General features: G+C 36.0%; 1 protein-coding gene across 3 annotated transcripts; it reads left to right on the top strand.

The window, feature by feature from the left end:
- Positions 1 to 1,665: 1,665 nt before the first annotated feature.
- Positions 1,666 to 19,765, top strand: LOC127851685 (plexin-A2-like). 3 transcript variants are annotated; one of them, XM_052385504.1, is made up of 8 exons: positions 1,666 to 1,756; positions 8,793 to 8,909; positions 9,485 to 9,607; positions 10,279 to 10,483; positions 10,844 to 11,043; positions 12,739 to 12,857; positions 17,186 to 17,281; positions 18,488 to 19,765. In XM_052385504.1, the coding sequence occupies exons 1-6, from the start codon at positions 1,748 to 1,750 to the stop codon at positions 12,763 to 12,765; spliced, it is 681 nt and encodes a 226-aa protein (XP_052241464.1). In that variant the 5' UTR covers positions 1,666 to 1,747; the 3' UTR covers positions 12,766 to 12,857; positions 17,186 to 17,281; positions 18,488 to 19,765. The 3 variants fall into 3 exon arrangements, with proteins under 3 accessions (XP_052241464.1, XP_052241465.1, XP_052241466.1); XM_052385505.1 differs by lacking the exon at positions 1,666 to 1,756 and adding an exon at positions 4,713 to 4,821 and having other exon boundaries at positions 8,815 to 8,909; XM_052385506.1 differs by lacking the exon at positions 1,666 to 1,756 and adding an exon at positions 4,729 to 4,852 and having other exon boundaries at positions 8,815 to 8,909.
- Positions 19,766 to 26,231: the final 6,466 nt, after the last annotated feature.

Raw genomic sequence — 26,231 nt, 5'->3', positions numbered from 1 at the left:
TTATTTAATTGAGTAGGAAAACAGTATAAAAAGATTGTACGAAAATACCAGACAGTACAAATTTGCCCGACAAATCAAAATGAGGACTTTGCACAAAGCTTATTTAATTATAAAAGTTAGGACTTGACATACGCTTGAATTACCATAAAAGTGAGGACTTGATACACAATTTGTTTGAGCAAAATAAGACTTTCCTACAATTAGTTTTTTTTTTCAAAATAAGAACTTTCGCCAAAAAAATCTGTAAATCAAAATGAGGCCTCTCCACAAAATTGATTTTATTATAAAAGTGAGGACTTGACATCCATTTGATTTATCATAAAAGTGAGGACTTGATGCACACTTTATTTGATCAAAACGATGACTTTCCCTACAATGAGTTTTTTCAAAATAAGAACTTTTTCAAAAAAACATCTTAGCAATCAAAATGAGGACTTTGCACAAAAATTATTTTATTATTAAAGTGAGGACATGACATACAATTGATTTATCAAAAAAGTGAGGACTTGATACAAAATATATTTTATCAAAACGATGATTTGCCCTACAATTAGGTTTTTATGCCCCCAGATAGAATGATCGGGGGTATATTGTTTTTGGCCTGTCTCTCATTGTATGTGTGTGTCTGTGTCTGTCCCAAAACTTAAACCTTGGTCATATATATATAGTAACTTTGAATATTTTGTTAAATTTTGTGTTTAGATCCTTTTTAATTCTAAAGTATCAAGGCTATTGCTTTCAAACTTCAAATACTTTCTTACTATCATGATGGTACTGTACCTGGCAAGTTGAATTTGACCTTGACCTTTAAATGACCTTGACTCTCAAGGTCAAATTAATACATTTTGCTTAAATTGCCATAGCTTCTTTATTTATTTTCACATTTGATTCATACTTTGACAAAACAACACTTACCTGACATACCACAATGGACTCGACCCAAACCATCCCACACACCCCAACCCATAATCCCCCACCCCCCCCAATTTTTTTTTTCTTTCTTATTTTTAAAAGATTATCTATTAAATGACCCCACAGTGACACCCACATTATACCCCCTCTCCATGATGGCTTACTTTATACTGTCAAGCACTCGAATAGTCGAGCGCGCCGTTCCTAGACAGCTCTTTTTTTTTAATGCTCATAACTTCTATGTGGCTTCAGATGTAACCTCCATATTTGGTATGCATGTGTATATTGACAAGGCCTTTCCATATGCACACAAATTTTGACCCCTTTGACATTGACCTTGAACTTAGGGTCCGGGTTTAGGTTTGTAAAATATGCGTTTAGGTTTTGAAAATGCTCATAACTTCTATGTCGCTTCAGATGTAACCTTCATATTTGGTATGCATGTGTATATGGACAAGGCCTTTCCATACGCACACAAATTTTGACTCTTTGACCTTGACCTTGAACTTAGGGTCCACATTAAGGTTTCGAAATCTGTGTTCAGGTTTCAAAAAATGCTCATAACTTTTATGTCTCTTCAGATGTAACCTTCATATTTGGTACGCATGTGTATATGGACCAGGCCTTTCATTACGTACACAAATTTTGACCCCTTATACCTTGACCTTGAACTTAGGGTCAGCGTTTAGGTTTCGAAATCTGTGCTTATTTGCTTATTGTGTTGTGTAAAATGACTGATGAAAGCTGTTTTGTACTTTGCAGATGATGCTGAGGTGTACTTAAGTCATTAGGGAAAGAACTTGACAAAACCAGTTCCTGTATCATTTCCTGGCTTATGATGAAGGTGTGTATTTGAAATTTTTTGTGTTGATGTTAATTATGTGTGTAGAAAATAAGAAAATACCATAATTCATCATTTGTTCCCAGGGCTTTCTTTTGACCCGAGCTCCCGGGTTTTGACTCTTGAAAATTACAGAATACCCTAGTTTGACTCTTGAGACAATTACGTCATGCCTCACATTTGACCCAGGGGAATGTACCGACTTGCGTCAAAGAGATCAAAAGTTATTAAGAGTAATCGATAATTGGCTTGGGGCGGAGTATCTTTTGGTAGATGCTAACCTATATCGCCCGTTTGAAGCACAGAGTTTTGCCCATTGAGAAATCTAATAATGACCAATTAAAACACTGCTGGTTCGATGACGCGTGTATCAACGTTCCATTATTTATCTGAGCGTTTGTTATCAGCTGTTTGCAGAAACGACATGTATTCAACCCACCAAAACAGAATGGACTCACCCGCGTCAGTTTTAATAATATCCAATATATAATTATAACATCCCTATCCACAATATTTTGAGAAATACTTCCACAATATGTCAGAATGTATTTCCAATGCTGAATACAGTGTACCCAACCCTGTTTTATTCCATGTTTGCTCCATTCAAAGACGCGCGAAAGTTATGCTGGCATATGTACTGTCTACAAAGTAAATTTACACGCTTTGCATCAGAGTTGCTAATAATAACCATAGAACTGGTAAAACTGACCGTGTGGCAAAGTGACAAATTTGGATGCTGCATCTGCTAATTGATTACAACATAGGTGTAATAATTGACCATTTGAGACGGCATAGAAAATCGGCGTGTTTGTCGTACGTCCTCGGTAAAGATGGCACATGAAATAATTAAATCCGGATTTGAGCCGTCCAGGGTCGATTTTGAGATGATAGGAAATCCAATTAGTTAGTTTAAGGAGGTATTTTGATGGTAAACGGCTGGCACTGACATGAGAAGTAACTGACAAAACATCTTTTTGTTTTGTTTTAAAACATCTTCGCTACTTTCCCAAGACCGTACCATTCTACGAACGTTGCTATAGTTGTCCGCCAACTATAAATTATCTATTAGCAAAGTAAAGCACTGCAATATCATACTTAAAACAATATGTCAACCGAATTATATATTAATTGCGTATTTGCTAGGTTACTTATTACTGGCTTTCATTTTCTGCAGACAAACAAAACACATATTTTATTTCATTCGCAAACGACGTATCTCTACCCTTTTTCGGATACGGTATGGTTCGTCGATTTTAATTTATTTCCAACGGTCTTTATAACATTTTTTATAGAATGACAAATACACATGCGGTGTTACGGATGGTCTGATTGATAAAATTTTGTATTGTACTCGCAAGAAATTGCACATAGAAAGAAAATAAAGAATAACAATAAGCAAGGGCTGGAGGGGCTTTGCCCTCTATTCCCTTTATCCTACGGTCTCTGAATCTCTGCTTAATTTTCCGTATTTCAAATTTGGGACAATTGACACCCCTGATATATATTACATGTATGTCACTACAAGTGCGAGTGTATTTTTCACAATGTTGGTCACAATGTATGTTAGCATTATCTCTTTTATTGACTGGAATATATTAAGAAATAAATGTTTAGATATTTGTAAATTTGTTGCTTTATATATATATATATATATATATATATATATATATATATATATATATATATATCTCAGTAATTCGCTTTAAGTACAAAAGATCATTGACTCTCCTGCGTTATTATTATGACTCATACAAATTTGATTTTGACTCTTGAAAATTTGGTCCCAAGAGTCATTGACTCTTGAGATTGGAGGTCTAAGGAAAGCCCTCAGGGCCCTCAATCTATCAAATCCGGCGGCAGTCCCCCACCTGTAAAGTATACTTTTTTCCCCTTTTGGGGGGAAAAATTCCCCCTAAAAAAAAAAAAAAAAAAAAAATTTTTTTTTTTTTTTTTTAATAGAAAGATGTGTCTCATGATTATTATATCTCAATTCTATTTCAATTTAATCTTTTCAAACATACTAAATTATGAAAAATGCAATGAATATAGTGCAAACATGTACAAATGAAATAATGAGAGAGTAAGTAAAAAATTCCCCCCAAAAGGGAAACGCCGCGAAAATTCCCCCTCCTAAGGGCTGCGGACCCCTTCCCCCAAAGTAGTGTGAGGGCCCTGGCCCTGGTTCCACCATCATAAGTTGTGGATAACTCACACTTTAGTGCACACCAATGTGAGGACTTACTGTCAGTGCGAGGACTCTAGTCCTCAAAATGTTTTCATTTATGTTAGTTTTGTTGACCAAGCAGTGCTTTGCACAGGATATTTTTCAGACGCCCCGGGGCCATTAGGGTTGGGATAGGGAGGGCAATTTCCTGCATACGCTAATTGTTTTACATTAACTTTTGACGTTATTTGGTTTGCAGAGTTTTTGCGTGTTTTTTATTGAGACAAAGAAACAATATGAAATACATGAAGCACTGTTCATTTGAAGCTAGAAGTAATTCATGTCGCATTAACATTAAAATTGGGAAGCGAGTTTCGGATTACAAATTTAACTATTCTAATTTGAGAATTCAACAAAACATTAATACATGTAGTTGTGTATAATTCAACAATAATTTGTTAAGAGGCTTTATGAGTCCAATAAATGATTTGACAACATTATGCATGAAATGCACTATTTCCACGAGGATGTATTGAATGCCTACAAGTGCTGTTGCTCTTGGAAAGCGTGCGCTGTCATCGGTTAATATTGATTTTCCAATACAACAACGCTCCACCTTTAGGTGGGCTTAAGTTGGGTAAAAAAAATTCAAGTAATTGACAGATGATCATAAATTGGCTCTCATAATATTCACAAATTTCGCTTTGATCTGAAAAATGGCTAGATTCAATTACTGAAAAAATACTAGTACACTAATCGGTAAATTTCAAGCGCACTGCAGACTCTGATTTCCAAATTCAAGCGCCTCGGCGAGGGACCGTTAAATGGCTTGTGAAAAGCATTGCCTAATCTTACATCATTTTAACAAAAACATGCATTGTCCTCAAGTTGACTGCTACTCACGGTACTCATACACAAACACATTGTGTTATAAGGTCAATATCTTTGAACCCAAATTGGTTTTGGATTATCGTGACGCATAGTTAGATCCAAAAACACGCACATATGGTGTTGTGTTCTTAACTGCTTTGGGGTATATTTCACCTTAGGTGACATATCTTGTTATACACAAAACTGTTTTAATAAGAAGGCACCTAAACTATGTATAATTATTTTATTAAAGGTCAACCGAACACTGTGTCAAGAGATTGGTTATTTTACAGTCTTAGTTTAATCACACCTCTGAAGATGGATTTCATAAAATTAGAATAAAAAAAAGTCGTGCAAGAGAGCAATAAGTTCTCACACATGACCTTTTACAGGGTTTATTTGTTTTGCTGAAGTCCTCACAATGCTGTTTCACATTCCTAATTTTTTATGCAACCCGGATCGAAAGATCGGCGGTATATTGTTTTAGGCCTGTCTGCAGTGCCTGTCATTGTGTCAGTCATTGTATGTGTGTGTCCCAAAACTTTAACCAAGGTTTAAGTTTTGCAATAAGGCCTAAATTAAAATTAAGTTTGTTTGCCCTTTACCGACCGACCCACTTTTTACCCCCCGACCCAAAAAATTTTATTGCGATTTCTGAAAACATATTTTTTTTTCGTTTTTTCGCCAATCATAAAAGAGCCGAATGCAATATTTATTTCTGCGCATATTTATATCCCTGTCCATTCTTATCGCCCCTGACCAATCTAGGTCGCTCCGATGGTTGGAATTTCATAACCCCAGAATAGACAGTAATGCAAGCGTCTATAACCAGCATCGCGATCGGCGGTGTTCCGTGAAAATGGCCAAACGACATCATACTTAACTATTGGTTCGCGAAAGAAGTCTTATTGAATACTAACTATCGAATTTACGATGGGCATCATATAATTAGTATGGATTAATGAAAAGAAAGTGTCATTCTACGATGAAGCATACGTTTTAGATACAAATAAAACTCTTTTTTTTTGAAAATGTATGAACTGAATGTCACAGAACAAGTGTTTGAAAATTGAAATGCAGTCTACTCCCATAGAAAAATACATCTAACAGTTACAGGATTATTGTTCGAAAATGCAAAATAAAAGACAAACATGATTAGATTTATATGCAAGTGGATCTGTGTTTAATCAGATTCATGTGCATATTCTGCTTTATTATGCTTGCCACTCTAAACAGTTTACTGTAATGGCATGTTAGTGAAATGGATATTTAAAGGTAAACTTATTTAATATATTAATGTCTCTTAGCTAAATGCATCGACAACACTCAAGTATATATGTTTCAAGCGTTAATATATCCACAAACTGAAACAAACACGCTTAATTTATTTCCCCAAATCAAGTTTTCATGCTTATGTTAGTTGCAATAATACAACTCCCAGCTATTGACCTTCTGAGCTGTATGAATGTACTCATTAAAGCTCAGAGCATTCAAGAGGAACTAATGCTTATGTTCAGTTTGCCTTTCCGTGAATTTACTTTGCCATGCCGAGACTATGCACTAACCGGTCAAACACTTTAAATTGAGGCGTGTAAAAATTTCAACTGGCCTGTGAATTGTTTCTCCTGGTAGGCAAGTCTGGCCTGTTAAATGTGACGGTCTTTCGCAATGTCTGAATTTTTCCATTAAAGGCTTTGGGCTGTCTTTCTACACTCCTTCAATGCTTGTTGCATGCTAATTAAGCCCAATTGAAGGGAAAGGTTGAAGTTAAAAATAAAAGCTGTCTGGCAGTTAAATAATGACAAATGCATTTGAGCAATTAACATCATATTATAATGAACACGTATTTGATGTTATAACACACAAGCATGCATTTGATATTGATATATGCAAGAAACAGCAAACAAGATAATGTAAAGCTACATAGGGCTTCGTACACTGCAACAGTGCTTTAATAAGGCTCGATTGGTCATTGTCGGCTAGGGTACTACTTACATGTACCCCGGGTACTCTTAAGTATACTTACATGTACCCCGGGTACGATAAATATACTTAATCGTACCCGGGAAATTTGACGCTAAATCGGTCGTTGTCGGCTATTTTTTTTTAAATTTTAATTATATTGACATTTATATCAATTTTCTGTAAAATGGCCTTCTATATTATCGAAACTCATACTCAAAAAGCATGTTGATGCAGTTTTTTTAAAGAGAAGTTTGTTTAAGCTAATCGAAAGCGCGTTTTACAACATCGGATTTGGGGAGGAAATACTACTCGGGTACAGTCTAATATCGACTTAAATATTAAGTATATTAACCGTACCCGGGGTACATGTAAGTATACTAAAGAGTACCCGGGGTACATGTAAGTAGTACCCGAGCCGACAATGACCAATCGAGCTTTAATAACAGTGTTTTAAATATTCATAGGCTATTAGTGTATTAAAAATATAATTTCTCAAATAAAATAAAATAATTTTCCTACCTACCTACCCACCTGTAAAATTTAGGGTCGGTAAAGGGCAAACCAACAATATTTTTATTGTGGCCTAATTTTTGCTTAAGTTTTGCAATAATTTTTGCAATATTGAAGATAGCAACTTGATATTTGGCATGCATGTGTATCTAAAGGAGTTGCATATTTTGAGTGGTGAAAGGTCAAGGTCATCCTTCAAGGTCAAAGGTCAAATATATGGGGGAGACATAGTGTTTAGAAAAGTGCCATGCATGAATTTCATGAAAATGAAGATTTGTCCTGCATTTCTTTTTAATAAGAGTTTTCTCAACAACTTACCAATCAAAATGTGGACTTTACACAAAGCTTATTTTACATGTATTATAAAAGTGAGGACTTGACATACAATTGATGTACCATAAAATTGAGGACTTGATACACAATTGATTTGATCAAATAAGACTTTCCAAACAATTACTATTTTCAAAATAAGAACTTTATCAAAAAAATTCTTAGCAATCAAAATGAGCACTGTCTATGCATGACAGTGAAGAAAATGAAGACTTGTCCTGCAATATAATTTTTTTTAAATAAGAATTTTCTCAAAAACCTTATCAACCAAAATGAGGACTTAATTACACAAAGCTTATCTTATTATCATAGTGAGGACTTGACATACAATTGAATTACCATAAAAGTGAGGACTTGATACACAATTTGTTTGATCAAAATAAGACTACTCATTTTATTAGCTCGGCTGTTTTCGGAGATAACCCGAGGTATTGTCATACCCAGCTCGTCGTGTTGTCCGCCGTCAGACGTCCGCCATAGGCGTCGTGCTAAAACCTTAATATCTCTAAAATCAAAGTGCTTCCACCTACAACTTTGAAACTTCATATGTAGATGCACATTGATGAGTTCTACACGCCACACCCAATTTTGGGTCACTAGGTCAAAGGTCAAGGTTACTTGACCTCTAAAAAAGCCAAAAAAAATTCTGACAAGCTTTCCCAGCCGAGGGTTGGCACCCATCATGCGGTGCTCTTGTTCTCCTTCTATTAAGCTGATACTGTAAAAAGAACGGTACTCAAGAAAGTATTTGTGACATTGCTACTTACTCATCCTGCACTGTGAGATAAAATGATGTAAATTCATAATGAGCTTGAGCTCATCTGTTTTCCATTGTTGATTATCTGACCCCATGTCATGCTGTTCAGGGTCTGACAGTAAGAAGCTGTTTAACCCTTTACCACTTAGATTCGTATTTTCACGTATTTGAAGTCGCTTAAAAAGTTAATTTGAATTTTAGACCTTTCTTAATAGATTCAAGTTTTTAAGGCTTCGACTCCAAACCTTAGATACTGATTAGCAACAAACAGCATAAAACCTGAACAGAATGCGAGTTGCTTGCAGGCTGTTCTGGTTTTATGCTGTTTGCTGTTTGCACATTTTCACTTTGCTTCTGATGGGGAAAGGCTTAACTAATAATATTAGCCCACAATTTTCTATACAATCTTTATCTGACACATTTTGGTTTCCTGCTTGTCATAGAGATCTGCTTTTGGACTTAAAGTTGCACGAGCTGCACAGAGAGTACGTTTGGCTGCAAGTGGTGCCATGTTGCGGGGACTGCGTGTCAGTGATGCAGCACCAGCCTGCCCGGATCAGGTAATTTAGAGAGACTCTCATGCCAAAATCAGAAATATACTTTAAAGCCTCCCTCTAAAAGATTGGAGTATATGGACCTGGCTTTGTCGGGCTATCTGAATTATAAATTTGTAGAAATTTAGATTGATAGGGTGTGAAACAAGATATTTTGTCTGTCATATTTAATGCAGAACATTACGCCCAGTATGTACTGGTAAGTTGCCAAAAGAAATGTTGATCAAAGTAGATCAAACAAATAATCTTATGGCATGCAAAGCAGTAGAAATTTATATAATCTGACAGGAGCTGCATGAAATCATATTGTATTATAGTTTTGTTAATCACATGGCCACAGCATTGGGATACTTATGGCTTTCAATGACTGAGCAATAAACGGAAAGAAGATTGTGCGTGTGATAAATGAGTGATGGAACGCCTGCGTTTTAGGAGTGTAGTTGAACACAATTAAAATAAAGCGAAAAAGGTTATTCACCTTTTAGATGGTTGGCTTACAGAACATAGTTGAAGCTATCAGCAAAGAGCACTCTAGTTAAGCACATGTGACATTCCATTTTACCAGTGAGTGTTTGTTATAGACTACAGCTGCAGTTCAATCCCCTGTCAAGTGTCCACAATTGGAGACTACCTCCTTTGACACTGACGTGGTTGTACATTCCGGCCAGAATAAGAGCATCAGTGTACGTGTGGCGGACATTCAGGTATGTAAAATCTTCATGGATTGAAATAAATATTTGTTTGTTCAAGACTAGTAATCATGCATTTTACTGGTTTATTGCTGATGTTGGCTAATACTTCACAGGAAATTTAAGTAGATGTACTGACAGGCATCATATAACTAAATCAATAAAAAAAACGAGCAAACATTTCAATACAAACAAAGATATAGCAAAGATTATGTGCAATACCTTGTTTTATGGAACAATGTCTAAAATATGTCGAAACTTTGTTCTTCATCTGAAAGTTTCTTTTAAAAAAGAGCAAAATTTTAAAGTCTCATTTCACACTTTAAGCCACATGTTAGTCTCATTTCACTTGTTTTTGCCACATTTTCAAACCTCATTTCACACTTTGTGCCACATTTTAAAGTCCCATTTCTTACTTTGTGCCTCATGCAAAAGTTGCATTTCAAATTTGTGCCACATTTTAAAGCCTCATTTCACAGATTGCCACTTTTTGGAGTCTCATTTCACACTTTGAGCCACATTTTACACTCTCATTTCACACTTTGAACCACATTTTCCAGTCTCATTTCACACTTTGATCCACATTTCAAAGTTCAGACTCATTTCACACTTTGAGCAACATTCTTGAGTCTCATTTCAGATTCTTTGCCATATTTTGGTGTGCAATCTCACCTGCTTTCTTGCAGCCAGACCAGATGGACAATGTCCTCTGCCTGTTCACGTACAGCTGGGAAGTGAAGTACTCCACATGGAAAATCACGTCCTCCAACCTCGAGTGTGAGGCTCTCCAGTTTGAGTTCTCTGACGTCACGTTGTCCATAGTAACCGCTCAGTTCACCGTGACGAGTGGGAAGAACAGCGTCCCATTGGATAATCCACAAAATATCACAGGTGAAGTAGCCTTGAGGTTTGATACCTTTTCGAGTTTATAAAACAGAGACATGTGACTGGGTATAACATCATTTAATATTTTAATGACAGCTTATTTGTTTTTGTTTTACTACAATCAAGGGTTATTGTTATTATTCTGCGATAACCTTGTCTTACGGCCTAGATATGATCAGATGAAATTAATTTAATGCTAATTATGCAAGCCTTTAGGAATAACAACTTTTATTACAGGTTATTTCAATTCTACATCTGGATATTACTCTTCTCTATATGATATGATGGCCTTGAAAAAAGTAACAAAACAAAACATACTGTTTCCTTATCTAAAATGTGGTATTAAACTTTTTATTCCATTTCTAGTCCGCATCTACAAGTGTGGTACCATAGTAACCAACTGCGGTCAGTGCCTTAGTATGGACCCGGAATACGAGTGTGGCTGGTGTGTGGGTGCAAGCCCCACATGCTCCTTGCAGACTCTCTGCCCTGCATCTGACTGGCTCGACCACTCAGCTGTCTGTCCCAACCCTCAGATACTCGGGGTACGTGTGGCCATAATGCAGGTGTGTAAAGTGTCGTCCCATATTAGCCTAAGCACAGGCTAATCGGCAATAACGTTTTTCACTTTTATTGAATTTTGAGTTTAAATGAGGTATTTTCTTAACAAAAATCCAGTTCAGGCAGAAAGTGTAGGTTTGGATTAGTCTATGCAGACTGTATAGGCTAATCTGGGAGCAACATTCCACGCACATGCATTAAGCCCCATTTTTCTAGAGTGAGAGACATTTGGAAATGCTTATTAAACCCCACTCCATTTAAGAATTACAGTACTGAAATAATTTGGGCTGTCTGTCTTCCTGGGAGTTCATTAGGTTAAATTGTTCATTTATTTTTAGATAAGCAGTCCTCATAGGCTTATCAGGGACAACATTTTCTGCCTAGACTGGATTTTTGTTGAAAAGAGACAAATTATCATCCCAAATTAGCCTGTGCAGACTGCATAGACTGATCTGGGACGCATGCATTAAGCCAGGTTTTCCCAGAGACGGACTTATAGACTTGTTTTTTATGAGCCTAGGGTAAGTTACAAATTTGTATACCAAAAAAACTCCTAATAAAGTTTGGTATTTTTGTTTCATCAATTCTGTAAGTATGGTCGCACACATAAACTGGTCTGAAAATCTTCTGTATGCACTTGCAAACATTCAACAATAAAACTTAATGCAATTTTCTTTATGACATCAAGATGTCAATTTGAGAATTTTAGCTCGGCTGTTTTCGGAGAAAACCCGAGGTATTGTCATAGCCAGCTTTTCGTGTCGTGTCGTCCGCGTCATGCTGAAACCTTAATAATAAAGGTTTTGAACATTGGCTCTAAAATCAAACAGCTGCCACCTACAACTTTGAAACTTCATATGTAGCTGCACCTTGATGAGTTCTACACGCCACACCCATATTTTGGTCACTAGGTCAAGGTTACTTTGACCTCTAAAAAAAAAAAAATCTGACAATCTTTCATTTATTCAAAAATGCACCCACAGCCGAGCGTTGGCACCCGTTATGCAGTGCTCTTGTTATAAAAGTGAGGACTTTACATACATTTGATTTATCATAAAAGTAAGGACTTGATGCACACTTCATTTTATCAAAACGATGACTTTCCCTGAAATTAATTTTTTCAAAATAAGAACGTTTTCAATAAAAAATCGAAGCAATCAAAATGAGGACTTTGCACAAAACTTATTTTATAACCAAAGTGAGGACTTGACATACAATTGCTTAATCATAAAAGTGAGGACTCAATGCACAATATATTTTATCAAAATGATGACTTGCCCTACAATTATGTTTTTTGAAAATAATAAATAACCCCAGAAAACTCTTATCAATCAAACTCAAAACTTATTTTATTAACCCCTTGCATGCTGGGAAAATTGTCGTCTGCTAAAATGTCGTCTGCTGAATTTATAAAATTAGCATTTTCTTCATTTTTTTCAAAGAATACTATCAGAATAGCAAACAGTTTGGATCCAGATGAGACGCCACGTTCTGTGGCATCTCATCTGGATCCAAACTGTTTGCAAAGGCCTTAAAAATTTGGTTCCCGCATTTTAAGGGTTAAAATACATTTAGTCCAGACTTGACATACAATTCTTGGCAAGCGTGTCGTATTAATCATTTCCTAATTACAATCATAAGATGGATAGTTATGTAGATTGATGTTGTGATTTAACATGGCTTTCGATTCTGTCATGCAGGAGATGATGCCAATGATTCACCATTAGAAGACATGATGGTAACGGTGGCCCAGAACTCTGCTCAACTAGAGTTCTAGCAACATTCTGACATGCTCACAAACAACAAAACATACTACCGGGTAAGGTATTTGCTGAGACAAAATCTCTGGTTCTCATATGCAATCATTCTTGTTAGCTCGGCTGTTTTCGGAGTAAACCCGAGGTATTGTCATAGCCAGCTCGTCGTGTCCGTCGTCATGTCGTGTCGTCCGCTGTCCGCTTCGTGCTAAAACTTTAGCATTTTGTTAACCTTTTGAACATTGGCTCTAAAATCAAAGTGCTTCCCCCTACAACTTTGAAACTTCATATGTAGCTGCACCTTGATGAGTTCTACACGTCAAATCCATTTTTGGGTCACTAGGTCAAAGGTCAAGGTCAATGCGACCTCTAAAATAAAATTCTGACAAGCTTTCATGTATTCAAAAATGCACCCGCAGCCGAGCGTTGGCGCCCGTTATGCGGTGCTCTTGTTCAACTTCATAGCGGACATGGAAGTTATGACAAAGGCTGGTGATGCCCCAGATGCATCAGAAGACATTAATTTTTATGCCCCCCTTTGAAGAAGAGGGGGTATATTGTTTTGCACATGTCGGTCGGTCCGTCTGTCCGTCGGTCGGTCCGTCCACCAGATGGTTTCCGGATGATAACTCAAGAACGCTTAGGCCTAGGATCATGAAACTTCATAGGTACATTGATCATGACCGGCAGATGACCCCTATTTTCAGGTCACAAGGTCAAAGGTCAAGGTCACAGTGACTCGAAAGAGTAAAATTGTTTTCGGATGATAACTCAAGAATGCTTATGCCTAGGATCATGAAACTTCATAGGTACATTGACCATGACTGGCAAATGACCCCTATTGATTTTCAGGTCACTAGGTCAAAGGTTAAGGTCACAATGACTCGAAACAGTAAAATGGTTTCCAGATGATAACTCAAGAATGCTTACGCCTAGGATCATGAAACTACATAGTTAAATTGATAATGACTGGCAGATGACCCCTATTGATATTCAGGTCACTAGGTCAAAGGTCAAGGTCACAGTGACTCGAAATAGTAAAATGGTTTCCTGATAACTCAAGAATGCTTACGGCAAGGATCATGAAACTTCATAGGTACATTGATCATACTGGCAGATGACCCCTATTAATTTTCAGGTCACTAGGTCAAAGATCAAGTTCACAGTGACTCGAATCAGTAAAATGGTTTCCTGATGATAACTCAAGAATAATTAGGCCTAGGATCATGAAACTTCATAGGTACATTGATCATGACTGGCAGATGACCCCTATTGATTTTCAGGTCACTAGGTCAAAGGTCAATGTCACAGTGAAAAAAAACATATTCACCCAATGGCTGCCACTACAACTGACAGCCCATATGGGGGGCATGCATGTTTTACAAACAGCCCTTGTTATTTTCAGTTTAGCAAATTGTTATAAGCAATAGTTACTAACAAAATAAGGACTCAACACACACTTCCTTGTATTGTGCATGTGAGGACTTCAAATACATTTCTTGCTTAACATGTTCTGTCATTTTTTTGCTAAATTTCTTTATCAAATATACATGTAGTTACTAACAAAATGAGGACTCAACACATAATTCCATATATTGTGAATGTGAGGACTTCAAATTTAATTTATTTTTTTTGTTTCATGATATAATTATTTTCTTTTTAACTTCACCAGATACACATTTTTGTTAATGGAAGTTGTGAGCATTTCTAGCTTTCTTGTGATGCAGGAGTTTTTTGCCATGCACAAAGAGATATTTGTTTGGCAAAATGTATGCATTTATTTAACTAAAACCGCACTTGTTTGGACAAGTATGGGTCTAAGTGCTCTAACACACCAATTTCATCAAAAGATGACATTTTCAATATGTACTTGCGGTTATTAAATCATTCGCCATATTTCCGAAAAAAGAATGAAAGGGTTTGGATATTAACATATTGTCTTGCTGCTGATTATAAGCAGAACCGGTAATTAAGTTTTAGAAACTTATTTTTAATACTGTCCACTGAGCAATGTGAATGAATTTTCTTGCTCAAAGAAAACAATGGCATTATAAAGCGGTCCAGCTTGAGCCTAAAACCTCCTGATCAACTTCTGAAGACTTTACCACTTTTGGTTAACAGTCAAAGCGGCTTTAATGGCTAAGCACTCCAAAATTGATATATACATTTTGTAAGAAATTGTCATTGTAACGGTCAGTTTTATGCTGAACTGTTTATAGACAAACTGAAGTTTCAGTCTTTGATCTTAGACATTATGCCAAGTTAAAACAAAAGATAGTGTGAGAGGTAATTTACTACCACAACATATCTAAGTAGTGAAGTATTTCATCCAGTTGTTTGAAAGGAGTTTGCCGGTGAAGGAAATCCAAGTAGATTCTGTGTGACTGGTGAGGCCTTTAAAAAGACTGTAAATAACTTAAGTTGTTTTGCATCTAGCACTTCCATACTTTGTAGACAGGTACTATACCACATCAGGAAAATGCCTATAGTTGTAACCTTATATATACACATGTTTAAAGAAAGCTTTCAGACCCAGCATTTGATGATGTCTGCTCATCTAAGTGAAAGGATTTTACTAGTGACATTGAGAAAATCAAAGCGCTGAAGGCACTGAAGTTGTTTGTTGTTGTCGTCCTTGATTAGCATGTGTGCATTGCACAGGCTAATCAGTGTGCACAGGCTAATCTTATTTGACATGCATTAAGCCCCGTGTCCCTGAAAGCAGCCAATATGTACAGATTTCAATGATAAACACTAGACTGGTCAATGTCGTCTTACAAGCTGGTAAATACACTCACTGCAGGAGTAGAGCAGACGCTCCTAACCATTCGTCGTCTGCAGTGCAGACAGGCAGCGTAATCATTCCTAGCATAGTAGTTACGGTTCTAAGCGTAGCTAAGGCTTCTAATCACATACTGATTTGCAAAACATTCTCTGTAAATTTAGTTTTGGCTCCTGACTAAAAACCTGCTAAGTAGCTGTACATTTTTTATGGAACATGGTATCTTTCTGAAGTATTGAGTTTGTATTATTTTAGTTCTATTGTAAGTTAAGGGCAATAGATGTATCCACTTTATAGCAGGGTCTGTATTCATGGAAATTTGTTTTTTAGTCTGGAAATGATTTTTGAACTCTGTGTATTTTTCTTATCGTGATGTGTAACATGACTGATGAAAGCTGTTTTGTACTTGGCAGATGATGCTGAGAATGTAGTTCAGTCATTAGGGGGAGAGCTTGACATAACCAGTTCCTGTATCATTTCCTGGCTTATGATGAAGGTTGTCTGACATGAATTAATGTCCTGAAGTCTTTTGTGAACAGCTCTTACATACTTGCAGTGTTATTATACCCCTACCTAGCTACCCTTTGGGAGAGGGCTTTTGTATATAATACTTGAATCATTCAGTCCTTTCCGTTGGTCTCCCTTGAAGGATTTTCATCAAAATTTGCCAAAATGTCCATCTCAACATGGTGATGTGCAAACTGTTTGCCACCATTGTGTAGGCTAGACAAAGTCACTTTTGAAGGTCAAATGTCAGACAGCCAATATTGAGTGTCTGCTTTATAACTTCTATTACCCTTTAATGATTTTCTAAAAACTTGGCTTAAATGAATATATCAGCAAGGTTTTTGTGCAGAGCAAATACAGTAGTTTTACCAGCTAAAGGTCAAGGTCATAGTTTAAGGTCATATGACAGATGTCTGTCAGTCCGTCTCGACTGCAACACTCAATAAATCTTATATCCCTTAAATGATTTTCTTAAAACTTGAGCCAATTTTGTGTCCAATCTATAAATCATATACTTTGTGAAGGATTTTCTTCAATCTTGAAACAAATATTGACCTCAACAAGGCTATGCGCAGAACCCATGCTTTAGCTATGCCAGCTAAAGGTTAAAGTCATAGGTAAATGTCACATGACAAACCATCTCATATGATTTTCTTACATTATTTAATAACTGTTTTATTAAGTATTTGTTTATTTGCAAATAAGACACTTGTCTTTCTGAGGATTAATATGATCCTGTGTCCTGGTGAGGTGGGTTTTTTATGTCACTCCTGTGACAAACCTCTAGTTCTGACAAAGGTTTCTGAATGGCATTCTTGTTCATGGCTTGTTTCAAATCTAATATTCAGTCACATAAATTATGAGCAGTGCAGTAAGTGATAAATTCACCGTGTTATCACACAGGATTAATGAAACGTAGAGAAATTGAAATTTCATGAACATAGCATTCACATGTAAATTTGTTTGAACTTGCCGCTCATTTAGCCTGCATAAGGGTCTAGCATCTTACTTTCCAAACATACAAACAGAAAAAACTTGTTACACTCCTGCATTTCAATAGGATAATTGTGATAAACAAAGCTAAAAAAAAATTTTTTCCAGGTTCCAACAAAAAGATTACGAAAGTTTGATGATGAAGACTGAAAGGAACAAAGTGCAAGCAGTCAAACAGATGAAAGAGTCAGCTAGAGTAAAGAGGTAGGATTACTTTAGTCAGTAATAACCTACCTGTTGCATCCAAAAGCCATGTCCCTATGTTAAAGGTCAAACATACACAAATTGAGTCCGGACCATAACTTCATAATTAATGCTCCAAATCAAACATAACCTGACAAACATATTACCCATCACAGACGATGTGCCGACCAGTGTGTTTAAGGTCTAGGTCACAAAAAGGGTTCAGAAATCAATAATAATTTAATTGTGTCCATGACATAACTTCAAGGTTTAGTATCCAAATCTGGAATAACTGTACATACATATAACCCCACATCAGACGATGTGTTGCGTGCAAGAGCTATGCCCTATGTTAAAGGTTATGGTTACAATAAGAATTCAAAGATCAAACATACACAAACTGTGTCCTGCCAATTACACTGAGAGCCTGTCTTCTCTTTCCATGACCACTATCAGTACCCTAATTAAGACCGTAGGCGAGGATGCGCACAACAAATTGTATGTTCATTGATTTTTAGCGAGGCTGTTTTCGGAGAAAACCGGAGGTATTGTCATAGCCTGCTCGCCGTCCGCCGGCTTCGTGCTAAAACCTTTACATTGGCTCTAAAATCAAAGTGCTTCCACCTACAACTTTGAAACTTCATTTGTAGATGCACCTTGATGAGTTCTACATGCCACACCCATTTTGGGTCACTAGGTCAAAGGTCAAGGTCACTGTGACCTCTAAAAAAAAAAAAATCTGACAAGCTTTCACAGCAGAGTGTGGCACCCGTTATGCGGTGCTCTTGTTTATATTTTACCATGGTTCCGAAAATGTTCGAAAGTTTCATAATGGTACATCATATTTGCTATTGCACAAAACACACTGCCACCTACAATCATCAAAATATGTGTAGGTTCCATGTAACACATTCAACATGTTAACTGTGTTTTATGAACATATATTGTTCCTCAATTAGGTTGACTTTTCTTGACATATGTAAAAAGAGATTAATAGTTCAAGTCCTCACATTGGTTTCAGTGTGTAGATAGAGATACATTGCTGAAGTCCTCAAAAGATAAGTTATTAAGAAATTCACACACAAATGCACATACATATATAAATATAAAAAAGCAGACAGGTGTCATTATACCAGTATTTATATAATACTGATATAAAGGCTTTTGTCAGAATATTGGTAGAGTTTGTATCATAAACATTACAATTTTATTGTTTATATTTTGTAGGCATGCTGAAGAGCAACACATAGAAACCGATGACTTTGTAGAAGATTCATATGATTATGATAATGATGCCGATTACATCTCATCAGAGGAAAGTGACAGTGATTGTAAAGGCACAGTATATCCAGAACGAGACACAGTGAACATATACGTTGAGGAAAGTTTAAATGTCATACAAGGAGATGGAGACAAAGAACAGGTTGAAATAGGAAAATCCAGTATCAAACTAGTGAATGTACAGAAAGAAACCATACACATAGCTACCTCAAAGAATACTAATATGTGTAATTTTAATTAATGCTTCTGCAATGCTTTGCAATACCTAAATATGTATAAAGCCAAAATGAAAACCTCAAGGTGCTTAAAAAAAAAAGAAAATTAACATTGTTGATAAAAAGCTGCCAGCTTTAATCTCCTGTTTGTTTACATTATGTTTGTTTTTGTGCGTAGTATACATTCTGTATCTTAATAGCGTGTAACAACTAGTCCTCCATGGTGCAGTGGAAGAGTACTCGCCTGCAGATCTGGATGTCTTCAGTTGGAATCCTTCTACTGGCTTAGTGTTTTTTTTTCCTAGAATGTTGAAATTCAAGAAATGTTTTGATAATACACATTGACAGCAAAAATACAACGTTTGCATGTTGAAATTAGTGATCAATCTTATTGCATTGTTATATTATATTATTGATTTGATATATAGTGTTATTTCTTATTCTGAAATATTCGTATTGACTTACCGGTCCAGCATCTTTAAACAATATACGGATCAACATACAAATGTACCTAAATAGAAAAATAACCTAATCTGTTTAAATAGCTTGGCAAAGTGCTGACCTGTTTTACACAATGAAACACATTTTTTGTAATATAGGTTTTAAACTGTTAATTATGGTTGTGGTAGATGCAATTGAGTTAGAGACTTAAAATGAAAGTGGCATGGCTTATCTAAAAAAATGTTGTCCAATCCCTCCTAATGTGCAGTTGGCAGATCATCACAACTTGTAAATGAATTATGAACCAGTATAAGGCGCTGTCAGTCGCTATAACACGTTGTCAGTCGTTGATTTTCGTTGATTTTGAGTATTTATGCGAGTTAAAATATTTTAGGTAAGAGTGAATTAGTATATAAAATAATAGCCAATATAGTATCTCCTTTACACGAGTGTTGATTGAGTTTACCATGCTTTTATGGTAAAATATTTGTTCAGGATAGATATACTATTTGTCTTGCATTGTATTTATTATTGCTTCATTTCAAACATTTAAAATGTTCTCCCTTATTTTGACACTTTGTGTGTTATGTTAAATAAATGTATAAAATGATGATATTTGTGTATGTTTTATCTTACAATATACATTTTAGCTCACTCTGGGAAAGCATGTTTCAATTATCATGTTCGTTTAATGTTGCCCTAGAATAGCCTGTGCAGTCTGCATAGGTTAATCAGGGAAGACACTTTCAGCCTAAACTAGATTTATGCTAAAACCAGTGACTTCCTTGAAACAAGAAATTCTATGAAAACACGTCAAGTGCTGTCCCTACTGGGGACTGCAAAGGCTAACTGGGATAACACTACGTACATGCATTAAGCCCTGTTTTTCCAGAGCGCATCTTATTTTTTATATTGCCAGTTCTCGTGTAAAATTACATGCTCTTGAGTCTGTTTCCTGAATAGAACCAGTCATTGGCTGCTTTACAACGATGGGAAAAAAGCGTGTGTAATAACCTCCTTCTTTCCATATAATATTTTCATCTTTTTTAACTCTTTCAGTGCTGGAACCGAATTTTGAAGGCCTTTGCAAACAGTTTGGATCCAGATGAGACGCCACATAATGTGGCGTCTCATCAGGATACAAACTGTTTGCTATTCTGATTGTATTCTTTGAAAAAAATCGAAGAAAATGCTAATTTTAGAAATTCAGCAGACGACATTTATGCAGACGACAATTTTCCCAGCATGCAAAGGGTTAATGATGAAAGTTTACTTATTGGCTGAATGGTAAGTGGGGTGCGTATAAACTGTCCATGGCTTTCAGTAACTATATGTCTCTATCTTGTCCCTTAGTAAAGAAAACCTGGTTCATTTTATCTTTTTCCTTTCACGGTCAAGTCTCAAATAGACTTATTTTTTAATTTCACTTTTTTTTTAATACCAAATTAATTATTAGTCATTGATGGAGATCTAAACAACCCTCAGTTTGGATCGAACCCGTGACTAACTGTATCCGATAATTAAAACCAAAATCTTCATCCGCGAAACTAAATGACTGAGTGAGTGAGTTTGTGATTGAGTGACTGACTGAGTGAAGGAGTGAGTGAGTGAGTGACTGACTAAATGAGTGATTGATATGCATCTATTTAAAATGTATTCTTCACCATTAAGGCATAATAATGAACGTATCGAAACTTCTGGAAATGCGTCCCTGGGTTCTCCCTGTGCTTTGTATTGGAAGCTTAAAGTGATATTATGGGCATCTAACAGTATGAAGGCGTCTATCGCAACCGTTGTGTTTATTTCTGGTGTTTTCACTTCATATACACTTATATTTGTTAATGCAGCATCAACATACTAAAACAATATGCTGGAAAGAGCAAAATAATCCATTTGAATGTCAACCGTACTTTCGTTTTGACAACTGACGACAGAAATGATTCGATGAACGATGTGAGTCTAAATGTAGTTTTCATGCAGATTCGTTCATACGACAGTAAGACACAATTTTGTTTTACGGATCGTTTCGGCTTAGAGGACTGGGTGAGTCATGTAAAATATAGAAAATAATACATATTTTTTATAAACAACTGGTAGCAAGATGAGTTGTAGATAATGGGTCAGTTACCACATTTTAACTAATTCTTTTGACCAGTTAATTCTTTTCAGCTCAATTCAACAGTGAAAAAATGCCCATACTATCACTTTAACAATTGTTTATATTCACATTGTCTTGTTTATCTATTCATCCATTCATTTATTAACATGATCGTCCGTGTTAGTGAGATAAATAACTCTCAAATCTTGAATGCAGCGATTAGATGTAATGAAATGTATTATTTTCCGGAGTTCAAAATACAACAAATGCTTAAATATAATGGTTAGACTTAACCACCAATCAGTCAAACATCAATAATTCTTTAAGGGGTCCAGATATAGGAAAAGTAGCACCGGAATCGGATTCAGGAAGACAAAATCACATAGATTGGACCATCTTATTGTTTTATTTCCCTGGAATGTAAGGTGTACTGGGTTTTGCGCTTCTATTAAAAGGGTGCTGCATTCTTATCGAAATGCTCAATTTAAACTCAATAATTCTTTAACGAGTCGAGATATCGAAAAATTAACACCGGATTCGGATTCAGCGACAAAAATTCATAGAGATTTCACTATCTTATTGTTTGATTTCGATGGAGCGAACGAGCTAGCGAGCGAGCGTATTTCATTTGTGCAGGTAAATAGGACTGCGTGAGAAAAGGGTGCTTAATGCAAAACTTTTTTTGATTATAACTTTTTTATTTTAGTTTTTTTTTTCAATTTCTTTTTCATATTTTTAAACAACACTATAAACTGTTTATGTTTTATTGAAAACAAAAAAAAAAATTATTTTTTTCATTATATGATAGATATGTATTTATTTATTTATTTTTTAAAAATTGATAACTTTTGAACGGCTGTAGATGTCTTAAAAATTCCAACGAATTCGTGATCAGCGTGGTCATAGGCATATAAAATTAAACATCTGTTTATTTTATTTCAACGTTATTTTTATTTTTTTAATAAATAAATAATTTATTTATGTTTTAATTGTTACGGACATAACATTCCGCATCTATCGCTTCAATATCATGTTCTTAATTCTATCGTACAGTTCTGCATTATAAAACAAACGTTTACAATATAGTTAAGAAACTAAATCACTCGCATCATGCCAACAACTGAGTCTGGGATTGAAGCCGGATCGCCTTGGTGAGAAGCGTGTATACCAACCACTGCGCTGAAAGGACATGCACATGTGTTTTCCCAGAGCGAGGCTCATTTTGTCTTTCAAATGAATTGTGCTGATGCAGTACTTACTGATAAGGATTTCTTGACAGCTGATATATAGATATACGAGGGTCGCATGATAGGAAACATGGCTTAATGCACACGCGAATCTGGGACGACGCTTTACGCACATTTTGCGACTCATATCTTATGCAGGTGTTTCGAGTTTTAACTCGAAAAGCAAAATAGGTTTGCCGAATGGTTTCCATGGGTGAGTCTTGGCCCGATGTTCTACAACGCGGTCGTTAGTTTCGCATCTCTGACGACGACATTATCAGTGTGTTCTTTAAAGTGATATTATGGGCATTTTTCACTGATGAATTGAGCTGAAAAGAATTAACTGGTCAAAAGAGTCCAAGTATCTGCAACTCATCTTGCTACCAGTTGTTTATAAAAAATATATATTCGGCGCCAGCCCGATGAGCGGAAAAAAACGTCGGCCGCTGATCGGACGGTGATCGGTGTCTATTTGTGATTGAGGTTTTAAACTTTGTCACTCATCGGACGGCGGACGGCTCCGACGTGTCCAGTCTTCCCGATGCATGGAGATCGGACACATCGGCCGGCGACCGGATAATTTGTGACTGAGGCATAAAGGAGGTGGATTATGAATTCCAATATGTCAACAGTTGTGAGCGAACCTGAATATTTCTAACGACCTATAAAAGTGTGTTTTGAATATCTTTTTATGGTACACACCACTTCTGCTCATTATTGTCTTAGAACTATGACATGCAGATTTACGCATGTATTGACACTATTACTGATATTGGGATTCGCTTACAGCAACAATTTTGATTTCTTTCGGGATAAAAATGGTTGAACCCATGGAAACCTGGAGGTAAAAGACTGATTTTAGCAATATTATTTTAAAGCTCGATTATGAGCTGATGTCAAGCATCAATGGCGATGTAACAAATGAAGCACACTGTTAAATAATATCGATTAATTAATTGGAAACTTTGATCCAGGTGTCTGCGAATATATGTATGTGTTGTCCTTTAAAATCTGCACATTGTATGTATGAAGGTCCTCGCGTTGGAAGTCCTTAAATTGTCCGAACTTTTCCAGTGTGTGATATATGCAAATGAAGGTCCTCATGTTGCATGTAGTTGTCCAGTGTGCGATATATGCAAATAAGGGTCCTCGTGTTGTATGTAGTTGTCCAGTGTGTGATATATGCAAATGAAGGATGTCCTCGCTTTGATGTCCTCATAAATATAGCTAAGTGAGAGAGGACCTCGAAGTGTTTTCTGTGGTTACTACTGCGTGTATCATATTTTTGAATAGAATTTTTTCTTTCCTATCTATATCTGCGTATTTATAGATTTTGTAGTAGAGAAAGGACAGCGTTATAATGATGTCCTCAAAAACCACGTTAAAGTCATGGTCCCCGGAATGGTACCTATACAAACAAGGGTGTGTGTGTGCGTGCGTGCGTGCGTGCGTGCGTGCGTGCGTGTGCGTGTGTGTGTGTGTGTGTTTGTCTTAGTGCGTGTGTGTGTGTGTGTGTGTGTGTGTGTGCGTGCGTGCGTGCGTGCGTGCGTGCGTGTGTGTGTGCGTGCGTGCGTTTGCACTTGTGAGAGTAAATTTGTTTGTCTTTCAAAAACTAAATACATACATATTCGTATACAGTACAATAACACCAAGAAAAACAACAACATTATGGTCAAAATCATTATCACCACTAAAAAAAAGACACACTATAACTCCGAGGGTGATCTAGAATGCATTCTTTTGCAATTTTGATGTTTGACAATTTGATAAAATTTATCCACGCCTGGACTGTCTGTATCAATACATTATGCATCGCTGAACAATATGATTGTGTCTTCATGCAACTACATCCAAGATGATAACGTTTTTCTACATGTTAGTGGTTACCTTGAAAAAATGTTAATCAAGGATACCAAATGTATATAGCATCACTACAATTATGTATCTATAATTGATTTTTAGGACGTTTACTTGTCACAATATTATCCAATAATCGGTTAATCTAATGAAGCTAAAAAGGCGAAAACAAATTAGATTAGCCTTATTTTGGACACAATAAGCATATCAAAAGTTTGTATCGATTGCTATCCTAATTGACAAATTAAACACATGTCCTGTTGCATAACTATCCGATTATCAGCTAATCTAATGGAGCGAAAAAGCGAAAAAAATTATTAGATTAGCATTCGGACCACTTGCTATATATTACAAAAATGCATGCATATAGTTTATCATTCTAATTGTTATCGGTGCATTCATATAAAACCGGTCTACTTGAACATCTTATTACATATTTTACAAATAATACCTTTTAGCCGCTTTATAATTTTTTGCATTAATAAAAAAACTTATTTTTTTATATAGATTGAAAAAAACTAGCCTTTTGCAGTATACAAATAATTCATTAGATTGTACATAGCTATCCAAAATCGTATTTAAAATTCACACAAACGCATATAATTAAACTGTAATTATGTATTTATAATACAGTTAACGAACGCTTTTATGCATTGATAAACGAACTTTGTTTTTATAAGCTGAAAAACACAAAAAAACTACTGTTGTCAATATACAAATAATTCGTTAACTATTATTTTCTATTTTTAGGAGAGCTTGATGTCTTATAAATGTGACCAAATTATGATTCAACATATCCCTTTAACAAAAATCACCAGTGCATGGTTTTTAAGCATCGTTTCCTCGTGAAAAACGCTTATGCGTATACTGTTCGATGAAAGAGAGTGCACACATATTATGAATTGTTAAACTGTTTGAGTATGGTGTTCCATTCTGGCCCTGTCCATTTGCTGTACTCGTCAAATTGTACTTGGGTAATTGTACCACTTGCTGTTTTCACGTACAATTTCCCTTCCCAGGACCAAGCTGTTTCATTTCGTTCTTGGTTCAGTTTACGTTTTATTGACATCAAAACAGCTTGGTTCAGCTTTGTTAGGTCGTCATTTAGAAAGATGCCAGAACCTTTCAGGCACCTTCTATTATTCATCACTTGATCTCTCTTGTACCTGGACACGAATTTCACAATTGCTGCTCTTGGTTTACTATTGGTATCTCTCTTGCCTAGTCGATGTGCTATGTCAATATCGTTTATGCAAAGATTAAGCCCCTCGATCTTCTCATTTAGAAATTTTATTATTGCCTTGCTAGTGTCTTCTGCCGTTTCACTTGTCATTTTATTGTTATTGTTATTGTTATTATTGCTCGCTTCGGCTAACCCTGCTATCCGGATATTATTCCGTCTTCCATACTGCTCAAGCTCGTTGAGTTTACCTGATTGTTTTTCCATGACCCTAATTATGCATGTTTTGTCATGTTGTTCACTTTCCTTTGCTTTCTTCAGATCATTTTCAAGGCTTTCAATTTTCCTATTTAATTTGTCACTGTCGAGCTCTTTTTCGAACAACTTTGCTTCTAGAATTTCAATTCTCTTTTCAAATGGCTTAACTATTTCTGCTTTAACCTGCGTTGTTATTTTAGTTACCAATTCCTTTGTAAATGAGTCGTTTTTATCTATAAACGATGTCAACTTATCGCTCATCAATTTCAGTTCGACTTTCAAATCTTGAATTTGGCTCTCCATACTTTCACCCTGTGTTTCAGGGATCGTTTTTCCTTTTGATGCGACTATTTTACCTTTTTTCTTCTTTTGTTTTTCTACCACTACTTCACTTATACTTGACTCTAACTCACTC

Source organism: Dreissena polymorpha, chromosome 11 (genome assembly GCF_020536995.1).
Source record: "Dreissena polymorpha isolate Duluth1 chromosome 11, UMN_Dpol_1.0, whole genome shotgun sequence".
Taxonomy (NCBI): Eukaryota; Metazoa; Mollusca; class Bivalvia; order Myida; family Dreissenidae; genus Dreissena; species Dreissena polymorpha.
This window is presented reverse-complemented; position numbering and strand designations above follow the sequence as displayed.

Coding starts and splice junctions, on each gene's coding strand:
- LOC127851685 (XM_052385504.1), top strand. Junction 10,484..10,843: donor TAATCCACAAAATATCACAG/GTGAAGTAGCCT, acceptor TTCCATTTCTAG/TCCGCATCTACAAGTGTGGT. Junction 11,044..12,738: donor TACGTGTGGCCATAATGCAG/GTGTGTAAAGTG, acceptor TCTGTCATGCAG/GAGATGATGCCAATGATTCA.